General features: G+C 51.6%; 2 protein-coding genes across 4 annotated transcripts in view; one reads left to right on the top strand and one right to left on the bottom strand.

Annotated features, from left to right (window-relative positions):
* The first annotated feature begins 971 nt into the window (after nucleotides 1-971).
* LOC138224944 (RING finger protein 223-like) overlaps nucleotides 972-17,670 on the top strand; it is a 26,923-nt gene continuing 10,224 nt past the window's right edge. The window contains exons 1-3 of one of the 3 annotated variants that reach the window (XR_011183448.1): nucleotides 972-5,078; nucleotides 5,347-6,021; nucleotides 6,820-7,071. The gene's annotated coding sequence lies outside the window, so the exon portion shown is untranslated. Of the gene's footprint in view, nucleotides 6,022-6,819; nucleotides 7,072-17,670 lie in introns of those variants that run through there. The other 2 variants (XM_069183205.1, XM_069183206.1) reach the window with 2 other exon arrangements.
* LOC102697187 (RING finger protein 225) overlaps nucleotides 16,411-17,670 on the bottom strand; it is a 4,365-nt gene continuing 3,105 nt past the window's right edge. The window contains exon 2 of the mRNA XM_069183207.1: nucleotides 16,411-17,504. Coding sequence (XP_069039308.1) covers nucleotides 16,852-17,412 — 561 coding nt within the window. The 5' untranslated portion in view covers nucleotides 17,413-17,504 and the 3' untranslated portion in view covers nucleotides 16,411-16,851. The remainder of the gene's footprint in view (nucleotides 17,505-17,670) is intronic.

Below are 17,670 nucleotides of genomic sequence, written 5' to 3'. Positions count from 1 at the left end.
TCCCCACAGTTGCATGGCTTTCCTGCCACACTCCAGAGCCATGACGTTGGGTTAATTGGCTGCTGGGAAACCTGGCCCTGGCGTGAGTGTGTGGTCTGTCCCTCTGTGTGCCCTGTGGGGCTGCCAGTTGTGAGTTGCAGGGTGATATGGCTGCTGGCTAAAAAAAAAACAACTATATCAATAGTAATACTGTCACCTGCTTGGCAGGTCATTTTATGCACATTAACGCTACATGCCTAACTGTTGGAATCTGGGGAAATGCAATGGGGGTGGGGATTTGAAAAGGGATAGAGGGGCAAGACTCTGGATGTCTGTCTCGGCCTGGCAAGTTTTTTCACTTCTGCTTTCACTCGCTGTTGCCCTGTTCCATTTTCAAGCCCCGCTGCGCTCTTATCTCGGTGCGAGAGGAAGCACAGCTCTTCAGATCTGCCTCCCTCGCTCGAGTTGAGGCGGAATATCACGCCGATGAGCTGCTGATAGGGGCCGGGGGCTCGATGACGCAGCAGACGCGTGGGCCTGGGCTGCGATTCTGCGGCCGCTGGGAGATGGGACGTGCGAGTGTACTGTAAGCCATGCAAGCAAGGGAAGAATTGCATCGCGCGGTAACCGAAATAACCAGCGAGTTGAAACGGAGCACGATCAGGGTGAATCGGTGTGCGATTAGTGCAATATCTTTCTTTGCTCACCCCTTGTGCAACAGCCACTGATGCAAGTGCATTGCAGGGGCTTGAGCAGGGACCTCTTGGGGTTCGGTCCAGTTGCCCGACTCGCCGCTGGCAGCCCCACTGGAGCCCAGCAGGTGTGAGCCTGGCCAGTACCTGGATGGGAGACCTCCTGGGAAAGCTAAGGCTGTTGCTGGAAGAGGTGTTAGTAGGGCCAGTAGGGGGTGCTCACCCTGCAGTCTGTGTGGGTCCTAATGCCCCAGTATAGTGATAGGGACACTACTGTAAAAAAAGGCTCCGTCCTTCAGATGAGATGTAAAACTGAGATCCCAACTCTCTGTGGTCATTAAAAATCTCAGGGCGTTTCTTGAAAAGAGAGGGGTTATAACCCCAGTGTCCTGGCCAGATTTCCCTCCTGGCCTTTACCAGTCATGGCCTCCTAATAATCCCCATCTCTGAACTGGCTCCATCACTCTGCTCTCCTCCCCACTGAGAGCTGGTGTGTGGGGAGCGGACTGGTGCATCATCCAGGTGGGGCTGCACACTGGTGGTGGTAGTGGGATCCCCCATGACCTGTAAAGAGCTCTGAGTGGAGTGTGCAGAAAAGCGCTATAGAAGTGTAAGCAATTATTATTGCGGCGGGGGGAGTGGGTTGTGGCCCTCTGGGATTTGTAGTTCTGGAGTCTTTCGAAGGTGGAGCTTGCATTCCTCCCTTAGCTCTTGGCTTGGTTCTTAGCCCTCGTCTCCAGTCTATTAAAAGTCCCCCCCACTCCCTGGCCCTTGTTGCTGGTGGTTGTGGGTGTGAAACAATCTCCCACTGTAGATGCCATTCAAACCTGATAAACCTGATAAAATAGCCTCATGTCCCCACTCACTGCTCCTGAGTATCTCCACGGTTCATCTTTTGTCACAAAGCGGTTTTGAGGTAAAAGATAAAAACCTTTTCAGAAAGGACTTGGGGGCAGGGTGGGGGAGCCGAATTCTTCAAATGATGGAGAAGTCTGGATCAGTGTGGTGAAGGATTTTAAAGTCAATGGGTTTTCGGTTCCTGCTTCTTTTCACTTAGAGTTTGCGATTTCACAATGAAAGAACTGTCCTTTCTTGTCAGTAGATTGATTTAAGTGTAGTCCTTCCTGGCTCAGTGTGTCAGTTGTATTCAAAGCCCTACCCATATACATAACGAGGTGGTTAAAAATTTGCTTGGAGTTCCGTCTAATTTTTTCATTTGCCAATGTGGCATTCCCCAGCTTGTTAAAAAATGAAATGACTTCTAAAACTAAATCGCCTTTGAAATATTGGTCTAAAATGCGTTGTGCATCCGCTTCTGTAACTTCAAGAATATTGAAGTAGATTATTTTAATTGGGTGGGGTTTTTTTTTTTTAAAAAAAGCTCTAGTTCTTACATGGGGTAAAATGGGTGTTCTCTAACAGACGTTCAAGAGGTCAGATTCTAATCTTGCATCTTCGCTCGTGTAGAGACATGCTTGCCTGCCTGCAGTTCGCTTGCTCCCCATGAGGCTGATGGCTGACCAGGCCTGTCATTTCTTCAGCCAGGCCAGCTCACGCCAAAGTACGAGGTAGGCTCCGTCTCCCCCGTATATCGGCTCGTTTCGACGTCCCGAGAATCGGCCCGAACTAACCGACAGCGGGAACATGCTGGAAACTACAAGGGTCTGTGAGATATTTCCTGTCGGCGGATTCTCAGGGCTGGGCTTTGCGGCCGGGGAAAATACCGCCACGCTTTCTGGCAGCGAAAGACAAGTTATTGGAAGTGAGCAGCAGGACACCAAGTCCGATCTCTTCTCACTCCACTATCGCTTTTGCGCCGCGTCAAGTGCTAGCAGGCCTGGGAGAGGGGAGGAGTGATTGTGTCTGTGTGGCAGCAGTTAGGAAGGGCAGGAGAGGCGGCCTGTACTGGGGCAGATCGGAGCCTGCTGGCTTCTTGTCAGGAAAGTGCTGCTTAACGTCTGAACTGGGGGATCAGCTGGTTTGGTTAAAGTGGGGGGCCGGTGTTTCTATGCGTGTCGAGACTCGGGGTTGGGCTGTCCTGTCCTAGACAGGACGGGGTGGAGCGGGGGCTCTGTGGCTCAGGATCTGCGCCTGTGGCTGGGAGGTTGCCGGTTCGAATCCCGCGGCCGGCAGAGGAATCCTACTCCGTTGGGCCCCTGAGCCAGGCCCTTCACCCCAGCTGCACCTGGGGCTCTGTACAATAGCAGACCCTGCGCTGTGACCCCCAGCTTCTCTCCCTGTCTGTGTGTCTCATGGAGAGCAAGCTGGGTTCTGCGAAAAGACACATTCCTAATTGTATATGGCTAATTAAGTAATCTGATTCTAGAGCGAGATCGGCCTCTCCATTCCGTTAAAGGTAGGGGAAAATCCAATCTTCCCAATTCTAGGGACCCCCCCCCCCCCTCGGCTTTTCCACGTTTTTCTCCGGGACTGGGATCGGGGATAAGTGGCAACTCGTCTCCTTCGACGTGCACCGTTGTGCCTGTGAGCCGTGTGCGATGAGTCACGCTGGGTTGTCGGAGTTCTTCGGAAAAGGCTGAGCCCGGTTCTTTGGAACAGCCCGGTTGATTGAGCATTTTGCTGTGCAATTCGGGATGGGCGCACTATATTAATAACACTCAGCGATGGCACATGCTTACTGTCATTTTAATAAGCAACTGATGAAGACCTAGGAGGCTTGCATGTCGCATTTCACCCGAACAAATAGAGAGGCCTGTACTTTTCCCTCTTTCTGCTAGCGTGACGTGTTAAGATTCCGGCAGCTGCCCAGGCTGGTGTCCTTTCCACCATCGGCGCGGGAACCGGTGAGCTCGGAACAGACGCCGCAGCCAGTGGATCCAGACACCCCCCCTGGGACGTCTGTGCTGCTGGGGGGTGGTGGGGGCTGGCTGCTCTTTCCCCACTTGCTCACACCTGCCCTGGCTGCAGGCCGGGCCTCATGGCTCAGAAATGTCTCACTCGGCCTAAAAAAAAACCCCACAAAAGACGTAGCCCCCTCTCCCCTCCCCAGTCCTTCCCGGCTGTAGAGAGCGGGCTAGGGTCATATAGTTTCCAGTCATATAGTTGGCATTGCAGTTGGCCCACACCCTGATGAGCATGTGCATCTCTCTCTCAATTCAATTCAAGGTGCTTTATTAGCATGACCGATGGGTACAATCAGTGTTGCCAAAGTAAATAAAAAATAATAAAATTGACATGGAACAAAAATGAAAATAAAATCTACAGACATTTACAACAGAGACATATCATTAAATATTTGCATATTCTGTAAACAGATTGAGCATTATTGGGAGACAGACTCACTGTTCCTCAGGCTGTGACAGATCACATACTGGGCTGCCAGTTCAACTGAGCTACCAGTTCTCTCTCTCTCTCTCTCTCTCTCTCTCTCTCTCTCTCTCTCTCTCAGTTCAGTTCAAGGTGCTTTATTAGCATGACTGATGGGTACAATCAGTGTTGCCAAAGCAAATAAAAATAATAAAATTAACATGGAACAAAACAAAAAATAGAAGTAAAATAAAATCTACAGACATGTTACAGACATTTACAACAGAGACATATTATAAAATATTGACATATACTGTAGGCGGCTGGAGCATTATTGGGAGACGGACTCACTGTTCCTCAGGCTGGGACAGGAGATCACATACTGGGCTGCCAGATCAGCTGAGTTCCCTCCTCCCTCTCCCAGTAGGATTGGGACCTGTTGTGGTTTTGGCAGGTGTGGGAACTCTGGGATTAGATTTCTGAATTTCGGGAAGAATGTTTCTCTAATCCCAGAGCATCTGTCACAGTGCAGTAGGAAGTGCACCTCTGTCTCTATTTCTCCCTGCTGGCAGTGGGAGCACAGCCTGTCCTCTCTGGGCAGCCAGGTCTGCCTGTGTCGCCCAGTTTCTATGGCCAGGTTGTGGTCACTGAGCCTGTACTTCGTCAGGGTCTGTTTCTGTTTATTTTTTATTTTGGTCAAATATTCAGCTAGTGTGTATTGTCTGTTTAAGGTTCTGTAGCATTCCAGTTTATGTTGTGTTTGTGTGTGTGAGATATTGCTGTTTGATCTGTGCTGTGATGTGTTTGAGTCTGGGAGTCTCTCTCTCTCTGGACCTTGAGTGGGGCTTTAGTCGCCCTCTGGTGGCTGTGGATAGACCTACTCCTCACAACTATGGAGACAACTATTCAAGCTGTAGTAATATTCTTAATTCCTTACACTTTTCCGGACACTCCACTCAGAGCGCTTTACAGGTAATGAGGAATCCCACTCCCGCCACCAGTGTGCAGCCCCCCACCTGGATGATGCGCCAGTCCGCTCCCCCCCGACACCAGCTCTCAGTTGGGGAGGAGGAGGAGGAGGAGGGCAATTGCGCCTCGAAGACGAGGACTCCAGGTTCCCTGTGCACCTCCGCAACCACAGTAAGAAACTGAAGTCTAGCAAGGCTGTCTGCTGTTCTTATACGGCCGTATTTCTAGAGGAACCCAGGTCCCTCTGGAGCTCCAGTATTCACTCCTGGTTCTGTTCCTCCAGCAATCTCCTCCTCCCACCCCCATTCCTACAAGAAATCTTGCTGAAGCCCCTGTGGCATGTTAATCATCCCCATCACAATGTCTTAACTCTTTCCCATGTTTGGTAGTTGAGTTGCAGGTCTGCATCATTCTTATGATTCACAATATCCTCTTCTAGGGCGACTACAGAGTTGAGACTGGCTGAATCCGCCTCTGCCGAGGCTCCTTTCCTGAGATTTTCCCACGTGTCCGATGAGAGTCGGATAACCCTCGGCCATCCGATCCGCGCCCTGCGCCGCTGGCCTGTTGCAGGTCAGCTGGGGGAAGGTGTCCGAGGAGCAGGCCCACCTTGGCGCACCAGCGTCTTCATCCGCTCCCTCGTTTGCGTTGGGCGAGGCGTGGATAGGGTGGGTGAATTGAGTTGCTCCATGCAAGCCCCCCGTCATCCTGGTGGGAATCCCATCGGCCGCACCCCATCGGAGGGGTGGCCGTGACCCCCCCCAACGGAGGCCAGACCTTCAACGCGCCTTGCTAGGTTTCACATTCACCGCTTCAGTGCCCCCCCAGAGAGAGTGGTCCACTGGCCCCGTTGAAGAGACGGCAGCGCCCGCGCCTGATGCAGCTCTCCTGAGGGTCGAGGTGACCAGGCTGAGCTCCTCTGCCTCCGCTGCGGGCTCGCAGGGCTGTGCGCCCCCTGCAGCTCGTCGGCCGGACGAGCGACTGCAGGCCCCCTCTCGGCGATCCCCCGCTGGTGTCTCCTGGCGTGACTGGGGGCTCGCGATGGATCCACGGTTCAGGGGATCCAAGTCGGCCTTTCCCTTCCACCACAGCAGCGCGCTACAGGAAGTAACCGGTGAGCCGTTCGATCAGTCCTGCTTTTTTATTTTTATTAAACAATTTAAAGACCTGGGTTGGCGCTGTCCTGGTACAAGGGGTGGCAGTGGTGAACTGAATAAGAAGGGAAAGATGGGGGGGGGGGGGGGAACTGTTCTAGAATCGGATTCTAAAACGATTCTTTGTGATCATTTCTAATACCCTTTTAATGCGAAAAAGTTTTTCTGGGCCGGTTTGTTTTGAATTGAAAGGGTTTTTGGCATAGTTGCGTGCTTTTTTTTGGTGAACCTCTAAGACGTTCCCGGAGCAGAGCTTCAGCTTCTGGGCCTGGTGCGGATTGAACCGGGTCGGGCAGGGAGCTGCATTGGTATGTCGACTGCGAAGGAGCAGGTGGAGGTTAATTCCACGCTGAAAAACTAGAATAAAAAAAAACCCACAAAAGCAGTCGTGTTTTCTTAGTTCAACTTTTCAGCATGAATTATGTTCATAATTACATGTTATATATATATAGATGTATTAAGAGTGAAGTGAGAAGCTAAATGATTTGCTACAGACGAGCCTCTTCTGGTATTTGGCTTGAAGAGCCAGTTACCCTAATTTTTGATGCTGAAAGACATTGTTGCTGGAGCACCGCTGTGATGCTACGAGGGTTTTTTTCCAATGCTGACTAAGCACCAGATGGAACCAGGCCAGTTTTTATCTCGTCACGTTTACACTTCAGTGTGAATTCACCGTTTCCTGTGATTTTGGGGGTCGGTAAAATTTTGGGTCTGCATCATTCTCGTGACTCACGATATCCTTTTCCCTTTCTGCACAGTTGGCCGTGGCCGAATAAACTTCCTGCTGGGCGTTGCATCAGATTTTCCACGTGTCTTTTTGACCATCGTCTGAACCCGGTTTTTGTTGTCGTTTGGAGCATACCACTGACCGCGTGGCTAATCATAACTCCCCAGTGTAAATATCGAGCTGTCTGGCTACAGTATATAAATACATACTTGTTCATATCTACATCGCACTGCATAACCCCCTGTTTAACTTACCTTGTCATGAGAACATAAACATTCGAACTGTTATGAAGCAGAGGAGTTTTATTTTTTAGTGGTTCATTGATCTGACGATCTCTTTCATCTGCTTTGTGAAAGAAACCAGGATATCGACTTCGCTGACAGGGTAGCTTGTTCCAGACCCCTACACCCCCCCCCCCTCTTTGTTTAAAGAAGCACTTCCTGACGTTTTGAAACGTCGTTTTCCCCCCTGTGTCCTGCACTTCTTGGTTTTGGGGCGATCCGCTGGGCTGACTGTCTGAATTCCCCTGCTGGGCTTGGTATTCAAGTTTAAAACGCTCTGGTTACCCCAGCCTGTCTGTACGGAGTTATTTGCTTAAGCTGTAGGATTGCTTTTTGGCCGCCTGCTCTTCTCTGAACCACTTCCAGAGCAGAAATCTCTTTTCTACCATGTGGTGGCATAAAAACAGTCTGTTACAGTTATATTCTGCAAATCTGAGCTCTCGGACTCGGGCCCTAGGGAGACCAGAGCTCTTAGTAGCGGTCAATTAAGCAACTTTTATAGCTGACTGCGCCTTTTAATTAAACAATTTTGAAAGGTATGGTTGAGGGAATAGTTTATTTATTTGAGGAGGGGGCTGGAAAACTGTGATCTGCCCTTAATTCCCAGATTGTTTCCGCCTGCTGCCTGGGTCTGTGAGTGGTGCTGAATCACAGGTGAATCCAGCCGCCCGGACGTCCCATCTCACTCACAGACGGCATCGTGCTCCCCGTCTGCTGAGCCCCACGGCTCTCTCTCCCTCCGCGCTGTGGGTCAGCCCGTGACGCCAAGCGGCGCCTCCGCGCAAACAGATCTCATCATCTCCCGCCCTGACTAAGGCTTTTTCCAGCGTCTCCCCCTCCCCAGCGCCCCAGCCCACGCGCTCCTCCGTCTGTATCCTGAGACCGTGACCGTGTGCGTTTTAAAATAGTTGCCGTCGGAGTCCCGAATGACTCTCCGAGGTCTGCCTGGGAAGTTCTCCCCCGTGTTTGCGTTCCTTTCCGTCATTGCCTGCTGAACGGCGAAAACGCAGCTGTGCTACTGCGTCGATGGACGGCGCCGTCTTGGACACTGGGCTGGATCCGCATTGCACGGATTCTCCGCTACTTTTCCACTTGGGAGTCAAACAAATGAGGAGGAGTCCTTACTCGGGAGTTTTTGGTTCCTCTCCTCCGTTGTCTTCTGTTCTGTATTGACTAAATGTACACTCACTTGCATTGTTGGGCGCCTTGGGGCGACCTTGTTGTGAAAGGCGCTATATAAAAATAAATCGCATCGAATATAGAGCCTTTTGGCCGCGGTAAGGCGACTGGAGGCCAATTGGGCCATCTCACGGTGATGGTTAATGATAACTGCTCATCCCGGAGGACCCCGAAACACTTTGGCCTGCTGTACAGGAGGGGGACCCCCATCGTTCTCCACTGACGTGTGGGCCCCAACTGGTTGCCAAGCAGCAGCCCCCCTTCCCAGCTGGTCAGAGGGAGAAGTGGGAAAGGACTTCAGTGGTTGAATTAAGTGGATACTTGAGGGTCTTTAAGCCCAGAGTGAAGTTTAGCCAGGGCACCAGATTTAACATCCCTGCCCGAGCGCTGCCATGAGATTTTTCCCCATGGGAGGCGTCGGCCAAAGGACAACTTCCTGTTGACCCCAGCCTAGAGAATTGTTTGTAAATTCTTGTCCAGTGGGAAGAGCACCTCCTACTGGTCCACCAACACCACTTGCAGCAGCAGCAGCAACCTAGTTTCCTTTGAAGTCTCGCCCCAGTATAGACTGGGCCCAGCCCTGCTGGCTGTCTGAGATCTGAACAGATCAGGATATATATTGGATTGCAATGCTGTTTTGTGAGTAGCTCAATATTCTGACAATTTAATTCAGTGATGTCTCGAAGAAAGCTTCTGAATTGGTTTTGACTAAATGGCTGGGTTGTCTGTTCCAGAGCCTCCCCGCTGTTTGTGCAAAGAAGAGCTTCCTGTGTTCACTGAGCTGCTGTTTCTGCTTGTGGTCTGTATTAAGTTCATTGGGTTGAGCCACGTGCCCACGCAACGATGGGCAAATTTAAATTTGGGATCGGTGATGATGCCCACTTTCCCCCATATTTAATTGAAAAACAAATTTACCCAAAACAGCCTTCAAATGAAACGGAGACTGGGTGCTGACTAGGAGAGCTGTGTTCCAGTCAATTTTGAGAAACTTGCCTGGCGATTTTTTTCTTCTCCATTTTCCGGGTTGAATATCACCAGCCGAAGCTGGTCTTTTTTTGTGAAGTAAAAACACAGATTGGCAGATGTTTCCTCTTAGCAGTGTATTGTTGTACAAGGCCATATCTGGAGTTCTTACGCCTCCTTTCACACTCGGTGCTGTGCCAAGAGATACTTCAACAGTGTCATCAATTACACAAGAGTTCCTGTGCTAAGATACCCTTATCTTTGAGGTTAGGTTATGTATTGACAGATTATGCCTGGCCACGCCCAGATTTTTAAAAAAATGTCGCCAGTTTTCCAAACTTCTCCTGAAGAGCAGATTTCTTCAGTCTAGCGTAAAGGGGCAAACGTTGAATTTCTCCGGATTCCGATTTGGAAGTTTTTGCACTGAAGGTTTTTGCCCTGTGATGCGCACGTTTTAAAGAAACAACTCCGCGTTTGAACTCCAGAAATCCGAGTTGCCGGTGAGCGAGCGCTTTAAGAATTTGGACGGATCTGGTCTCTCTCTTCCGAGCCCAAACGTTTCCGATGGCTCCTGCGGTTTTCGGAGCAGAGCGCATGGGGTCGGCCCTGTCTAGTGTCAACGTCACACCTTGACGCAAATGGAGTTTACTCAGGCTGGAAAAAACTGGCACAAGGAGCCCTTGAATCCCTCTGCTCCACACAGGAGGGAGAAATCCCAAGTGTGTATTCAGGGCGGGAAAAAATGTTTAACAGCCTAAAGAAAACCCCACAGTTTGTTTGTTTTTCTTCCCCAGTTCAGATCATTCCTTGACTTCAGCGGTTTGTGCATTTCTGCAGCGGCTTTTTGGTTTTAAATCAAAGCCACGATAAGGGTCAAGGAACCCAGAGATCAGGTTCGGCTTTGCCCGTTGCACGAGAGACTGTCATTTCCTCATGCGTCGGGGATGGTTATTCAGGAGCATGAGCTCTCCTCCGCTTCCCTTGAGGAACGAGTCCGGACCTGTGGTGGTGTCTGGTGGGTGGCTGGAATGATGTCTGGAGCTGTTCGATTGGGTTTCGGTGACGATGAGGCCAAAACCTGCCAATCATCTAAAACTCCCCTCCACCCCCCCCAGATCTGTTCGCAAAGATCTTACACTTATGTTAATAAAAATAGTCCCCATGCTGCCCTTTGCAATTGCACACAGAGTCGCGCCTGTGGCCTCGGGCATCTGATTACAGCTCAGACAGGAGTCCCAGGCACTGTGGTCTGCCGAGGGGAAGCTCGCTAGCGCCCCTACCGCGGTGTGACGGGGAGCGTCGCAGATGATCATTCGTGCCTCCCGCCATAAGACTTCGCAACCCAGACACGGCATGTCTGGGCAGGGGGGCAGCGCTGACCTGTACACCTCAAACCTGATTCCTCTGTAACAACTGGGGGCTCCGTTTTACTGGTGTTCTGCCTGCATCTGGTTTATGCAACCCTGCAGAAGAGATCTGCTTTCTAAAGCCGCAAAACCGTGTGAAGCAATATCCATCTCCACCACAAAATCAGATTGCAGCAGGGTGAAATCGACCCTGGCAGGTGAGATTAGGGGGCGGTGGGTTTGGGCCAGGTTCGGCTGGAGGGAGCACTTCCTGTTCCTGTGGTTGAACTGTGGCGGGGTTAGAGAGGGGGGGTCCGGGCCTGGTGCTCAGTGCTCATTATTCCACTCCACTTTGGGTGCCAACGAGCTCACGGGTTCAGTAGAGAGGCTTTACTGAGGCTCGTCTGGTCCCCTGACGGTAAGGACGATCGAACACCGGCATATTCTTCCCCGGGGCGAATTCTGTTTTCTGCCTGGGGGCGCCGTTCATTGGGAGCGGCCGGTCAGTCGATTTGTCTCTTTTTGGTTTTCTCCGACCTATTTTTCTTGGGATACAAGAAAAAAAACCACATCGTGGGCAAAACTCTTGGAAGAGACATGAGCAGCAAGGCATCACTTGGAAAATGTCCTTGAAAATAAAGACAAAAACTCTCTACTAAGATCATTTCTCCCCTATATTCATCTGTCCTCCCCAGTATGACCTACCCCTGCTGGCCTGATGTCCTGTAAGCAGCAGATCTGTGCCTACAGGAGGTTTTTCAGCCCGCCGGCTGGGGTAGGAGTCCTGAGCTCTGAGCCTCCTGGTTTTCATCCCAGCTGAGCTTTTGAGCTATTGAACGCTCACCTGAGCTGAAGGGATGGCAGGCTTTGCGCAAGCCTTTCGCAGGGCGTTCTGCTGGACAAGGTTGAAAGAGTCCATGAATTTAAACGGTAAAGCCCACCATCAGCGGAGCTGGTCGGTTAACTCATTCTCATCTCCCATCTCACCCCCAACAAATCCCATAGGAGCTTTCTCTGCTCCTTTTTATTGGGAAATTCGGCCTTCACAAGCCACATGGGTGGCCCGTTTCTCGAGAGGGATTTTTCCTAGAGGTGGGCTGTTGGCTCTTGCCGTGAGAGGGGGGAGGGGGCGCGCGTCAGCCCTGAGTAAAGAGGCGCCCAGGCCTGCGTGTGTGAAAGTGCTTGAGGAAGCGCGGGGGTGAATAAGCTGTGAAAACCGGCGCCGGAGTCACGCCTCCACCAACGCGGAGAAAGCCCAGGAAGCATACCTGGCGGCTTCTGTAATGCCGATTCCACCCGCTGCCGATTCCTCACGCGTGACGCCGGGCTGATCCTGCCAGATCCAGAATTCGGGGCAGGCGGGCTTCCCCGGGGGAAAAGGGGCTCGGCTACTGGGCTGGAGCTTCGCCAGAATCTGCCCGTGGCTTTTCAGGGAACGGAGCCTGCGGGTCCGGGTCTGCTCACAGCCGGCTGAGCAAACCCCCCCCACTCTCCCACAATCTGTCTGTCTTTCCTCAACCGCAGTCGAGTTCGGAGCCGGGATATTCCGGCCCCTTCTCTCCCCTCGGAGGGGCTTGGTTTTGCAGAAGGAGCCCACCCAGTCCGAGGGAGGGGGGTGGCTGTGTATTCGATTACAAAGCTGCGGCTCCGCTCCTAATGGTCTCCTGTTTTTTTCCGATTTGTCTTTTACAAATTTCCGACAAGCTTGTAAAAGAAGAGAGAGCACATAGAGGGATCCCCGCCAGAGAACCCTATGATTAATTTGACTAGCGGTAAAAAAAAAAAAAAACGCAGATCATCACCCAGGTGCAGAATACCAAGGTTTGGCTTCGGATGAGGAGTGTAGGTTGTAAGTTTTTCACTTCCGCAGTTTTTGCAGACTTTGGGGCGGTATGTTAGCTTTGATTTTTTTTTTTGTGCAATGTTGAGAGTAGGTTTCCCATGTTGTTGTCAAAGCGTATCGACTCTGGCAGTGAAAATCGGTTAAAGAGGTGTGTTGTGGGAGATTCATTGCGTTTTGCATAAAGCGCAATCAGATATTATTTACGGTAGCACCTGCGTCCCTAATTGCTGGAAGTCTGCTCTCATGTCCTGCGGGACTGACTGCTGTTGCTCCAGTCTTGGCTTACTGGAATTGAGAGCAGGAAACTGACTTAGTGTCTATCCAAACTGCAAAGCTCTTTAACCAACAAATGACTTCATGGCTCACTTCCTCCTTCCTGGGCAGAGGGCCTGTTTTGAGATTTGTGGTTCTTTTTTGGTCTTTCCCAGATTTCACACGGCGATGTTTGCTGTTTGCCCTGTCTGAGGACTTCCAGGAACGGGGTGTGAGGGCAAACAGTGCAGGAGTCTCGCGGAACAGGAGGAAAGCGCCGTGTTGATTAAAGGCTTCGGCTCATGGGCGTCGCAACAGCAGCCTCTGCTGCCTTGCCTTCCACCCTGGGGACATGCGTCCAGTTTTGAGGCTGCTTGGGTGACCCCCGTCGCAGTGGGCTAGTGCCTTTTGAAGCTGCTTGGGTGACCCCTGTCGCAGTGGGCTAGGGCCTTTTTGAAGCTGCTTGGGTGACTGACCCCCCCGTCGCAGTGGGCTAGGGCCTTTTGAAGCTGCTTGGGTGACTGACCCCCCGTAGCAGTGGGCTAGTGCCTTTTGAAGCTGCTTGGGTGACCCCTGTCGCAGTGGGCTAGGGCCTTTTTGAAGCTGCTTGGGTGACTGACCCCCCGTCGCAGTGGGCTAGGGCCTTTTGAAGCTGCTTGGGTGACTGACCCCCCGTCGCAGTGGGCTAGGGCCTTTTTAAAGCTGCTTGGGTGACTGACCCCCCGGTCGCAGTGGGCTAGTGCCTTTTGAAGCTGCTTGGGTGACTGACCCCCCGTCGCAGTGGCTTCTAGACTATAGGACTCGGCCTGTTCTGCAAACAAATGTTAAGTCTCCAGAGCCGCTGGTGTTCCTGATGAAAGGCACTAAAAGTGCGTTTCTGGCTCTGGTTACAATATCGCAATCCGTTCCCCGATTGAGTGTTCGGAAGAAGACCAGTGGGCCAGATCACCCTAAACAAAATGCCTTGCGTACAATGGTATGAATCCTTCTAAGCTGTACAATGGGGCCGTTCGCCCTTGCGTGCGTAGGCAGACTGGTGTCTCTAACTGGTTGTGACAAACAGTATTTTCATGTCGGGTTTTTAACGGAGAGCTTTGACCCCCAACCAGCGAGTCATTTCAAGGCTCTCCTGCCTTCCTCTGTGGTCCAGAGAGCCTGCCAGCTGGGAAAAGAGGCGTCTCCCCATTCTGCCTGTCTTTCCTGTGCTCAGTCTCCTGCTTCTCCGCAATTTTGCTCCTCTTTCTCTTCCTGCTTTTCTGTCCCTCCACTCTCTTCCTTAATCCACCCTGTTTCTCCTCCTCCGTCTTGCCCTGCTCCTGCAGTGCTCGTGGTCTCCTCTGGCAGCGGCAGTGTGTATCCCAGCAGCCATATCACCCTGCAACTCACAACTGGCTACCCACTGGAGCTCAGCAGGTGTGACCCTGGTCAGTACCTGGATGGGAGACCTCCTGGGAAAAACTAAGGCTGCTGCTGGAAGAGGTGTTAGTGGGGCCAGTAGGGGGCGCTCACCCTGCGGCTCATGTGGGTCCTAATTCCCCAGTATAGTGACGGGGACACTATACTGTAAACAAGCGCCGTCCTTCGGATGAGACGTAAAACCGAGGTCCTGACTCTCTGTGGTCATTAAAAATCCCAGGGCGTTTCTCGAAAAGAGTAGGGGTGTAACCCCGGCGTCCTGGCCAAATTTCCCATCGGCAATCATGGCCTCCTAACGATCCCCCTCTATAAATTGGCTTAATTACTCTGCTCTCCTCCCCACTGAGAGCTGGTGTGTGGGGAGCGTTCTGGCGCACTATGGCTGCCGTCGCATCATGCAGGTGGGGCTGCACACTGGTGGGGGTGGAGGGGATCCCCATTACCTGTAAAGCGCTTTGAGTGGCGTGTCCAGACAAGCGCTATATAAGTGTAAGCTGCTATTATTATTATTATTATTATTATTATTATTATTATTATTATTATTATTATTATCCAGGCGCAGTGCCAGCAGGAGCAGAAGCACCTGGAGTGTGACCGGTGCTGTGGTATCTTGCTGTGTTATAATGCGAGGCTGCTTCGCTCGGGCGTACTTGAAGGAAAGTGCCTAACCTTCAGATGGCATTGAGCAAATCGATTACCGAGACCTCGTGAGTCAAAGATGACACCTTGTGTTTCTTTGGAATATTCACATATTCTCCCCCCCCCCCATCTGCATACCTCAGGGCAAACAGCTCTGTGAAACCCTACATTATAATGCTGGAGACACTCCTCTTTACCACTAGTAAAGTGTGGGATTTCCATTAATAATTGGAAACATTATACGTACAGACATAAACCTAGAATTTAATAGATGCTTATTGCATGTAATGTACTGAGTTTAATTAACAGAACCTGTTTGCATTGAATTGTGTATATACAGGCAGGTCTTGTGGAGAGCTGCTGCTGTTTCAACAGCCCCTGCGCTCCTCAGTAAGGCCCTCAGCTTGGGGTTTGTGCTGGGGTTGGGGGGGGCAGCCAGGCGGCCAGCGACCCAGCTGATAATTCGGGGGAAGAGCGCGTCTCTCCGGCCCCGAGACTGGAGCGAAGCCCGTTTCTGTCCCTGCCCTGTGAAACCTGCAGCAATGTCGCCCTCTAGTGTCCAGTTCTCGAATTGTCAGACGCACTAAGCGGGGCCTGCTGTTCCGCTTGGGAAGACGTTGCGATTTGCGTCTGACGGGGTTGGAGGCTCTTGAGAGGAACAACCTCCCACCCCTCCACCTGTGAGCTGGGACAGGGGTATCTCGCTGTTCCAAAGGTAATGAATGCCTGTGAAGGCTATCAGCAGAAGAATGGATAGAGAACAGGTAGGCGTTCTTTGTGAATTCGTGTTTGGGCCAGAATGATCTAGGCTAGAGAACCGGTCTATTGTGAGATCTGATGCTTGAATAGTGTTGAATACAATGCGCTAGTGTGCTCGTTGTATGGGTTAATGACACCTTTGGCACAGCCTCCCTGGGCTTCGGTTCAGTCCTCTTGAGATCCATATCCTTCTTTTTAATAATCCCGGCTGTTCACACAACTTCACACACAAAAATGAATGCAGTGAAATTATCATTAGACCCTATGATCCGACAATTGAAGGGTCACGATCGCACAAGAATTCAAACCCTTTGCTGTGGCAGGCCTAAGTCTAATGGAGTAAAACATGTATGTTTTGGAAAACAAGGTGTACGCATCGTTTTGTGAATTTCACTAAATGGGATCCCACAGGAAAGGTCTGAAGACTTCTACAAGGTGCTGCATATATTCTACAACATGCCTGTGTGGTGGGGGTATTTCAGTTCAAGGATTTTTTTTGGGGGAAGAATGTTTTATTAGTGTAGCACTACAGTTGAGGTTCAAAGAGAAACTTCCCCCTCCAAAACCAACGTGATGTGCCAGACGATGCAGATAAGCCGCAACATGGGGCTTGTGATGGATGCACAGAACTGCATGCGATGTATTCCGTGCTTTGTATATGTATGTAAATTTATATAAACAGTGCATAGAATATTTCTTTCCTCTTTTGTATTCTATATTTACACAATATCTTGCCGCATATTTTTTCCTGTCTTAATCATTGTTTTAAGAATTTCTTCCAGAAGTGCCCTTGTATGTTAAATCCGTTCCTTTAAGTAATAACGTAGATAACTTATTCCATATGAAGTTATTATACAGAAGTATATTTAAGTCGGAGCCTTACGATGATCTCTCAGGTGAGCCACCTGCTCTCCCATGTACATTTACTAAAAACCCATCCGATGGGTGGTAAAAACCAGTACTCTGTATTGGTGTTGCATTCTTAATGCGTCTCCACATACGAGGTAAAACAGACAGTTGTCGGCTCTTCAGTCTTCAGGCAATTCAGTACGTTCACCGTCAATTAAGGGTTAAAGGCGTTTCTTCCTCGAATTTCTAAGCTGAGCTCTAAAGAGTTGTCAAAACCCAGCCCAGCTGTGGGAAGTCGTTAGGAAAATCAGGTCTCGCTTTCCTGTCCTCGAAATGCCAGTCGCCCGGTAAACCGGTCGGGGAGAAGAGGGCATTCCGTTGCTCCATGGCGCTAAGGCCAGCCACCTCCGAAGTCGTCCCGATTACACTCTTCTCTTGGCCTACTTTTGCAAAGAAATGTGCTTTGTGCCGCGGTGCAGCCCGTGGGGAACCTGCCCCCCCCCACCGTCTCCCCGCAGGGCTGCGGCGGCCACCTCTTACTTCCTGCTGATGATGAAGATGATGGTGCAGGTGAGCAGCACCATCGACAGCACCACCGACACCATGATGAAGGCGCGGCAGAGGGGCTTGCTGGACATGTGCATCAGGGCGTTGCCCTGGCTCTGGCCCCTGGCGGCGTGGTCGCTGGGCAGCCCCACGTCCAGAGACTGGCTGACGGTACAGAGCGGGGGCAGGCCGTGGACCTCGGTGGGCCTCTTCACCAGCAGCCGCCCCTTGTTCCGGTTGAAGCGGATGCTGTAGACGCGCTGCATGGCCTCGGGGAGGTAGGAGAGGATGGCGGGGTTGTTGTCCAGCTTGGGCAGCCCCAGGTTGGGCAGCGGGGTCAGCCCCCGGCACAGGGGGCACCGGATGGTGTCCGGCTGGGAGGACTTGACGTTCATGCGCGCCAGGCACTCCAGGCAGAAGGTGTGCTGGCACTGCAGCATCTTGGGGGTGCGGAAGACGTTGTTGAACTGGCTGAAGCAGATGGCGCACTCGAGGTCGGGGGAGACCTCGCCCGGGCCCCCCCAGAACTGTGGCTCGCGCTCCGGCTCCATGCTGACCCCTGTGTCCCGTTGGGGCTGGGATGGGGGTTGGACCTCAGCGGATCATCGGTCGCTGTCCACGTTTGTCATGGTGCTGGACCGACCTGCAGAACAACACAATTAGAACCGTTCTCCGAACCTACGTAGCTCAGCTCCGGGCCCGGGAGAGTTGGCAAACCCATCGGCCCCTCTCCGTTTTGTTTTAAGTTCTTCCAGGTTTCTACCCTGTGAGCAAACCAGCTAGACCTGGAAGGTCTCTTTTCAGGCCAT

This window comes from Lepisosteus oculatus, chromosome 24 (genome assembly GCF_040954835.1).
Source record: "Lepisosteus oculatus isolate fLepOcu1 chromosome 24, fLepOcu1.hap2, whole genome shotgun sequence".
Taxonomy (NCBI): Eukaryota; Metazoa; Chordata; class Actinopteri; order Semionotiformes; family Lepisosteidae; genus Lepisosteus; species Lepisosteus oculatus.
Note: the sequence above shows the minus strand (reverse complement) of the source record. Positions and strands in the feature narration are given on the sequence as shown.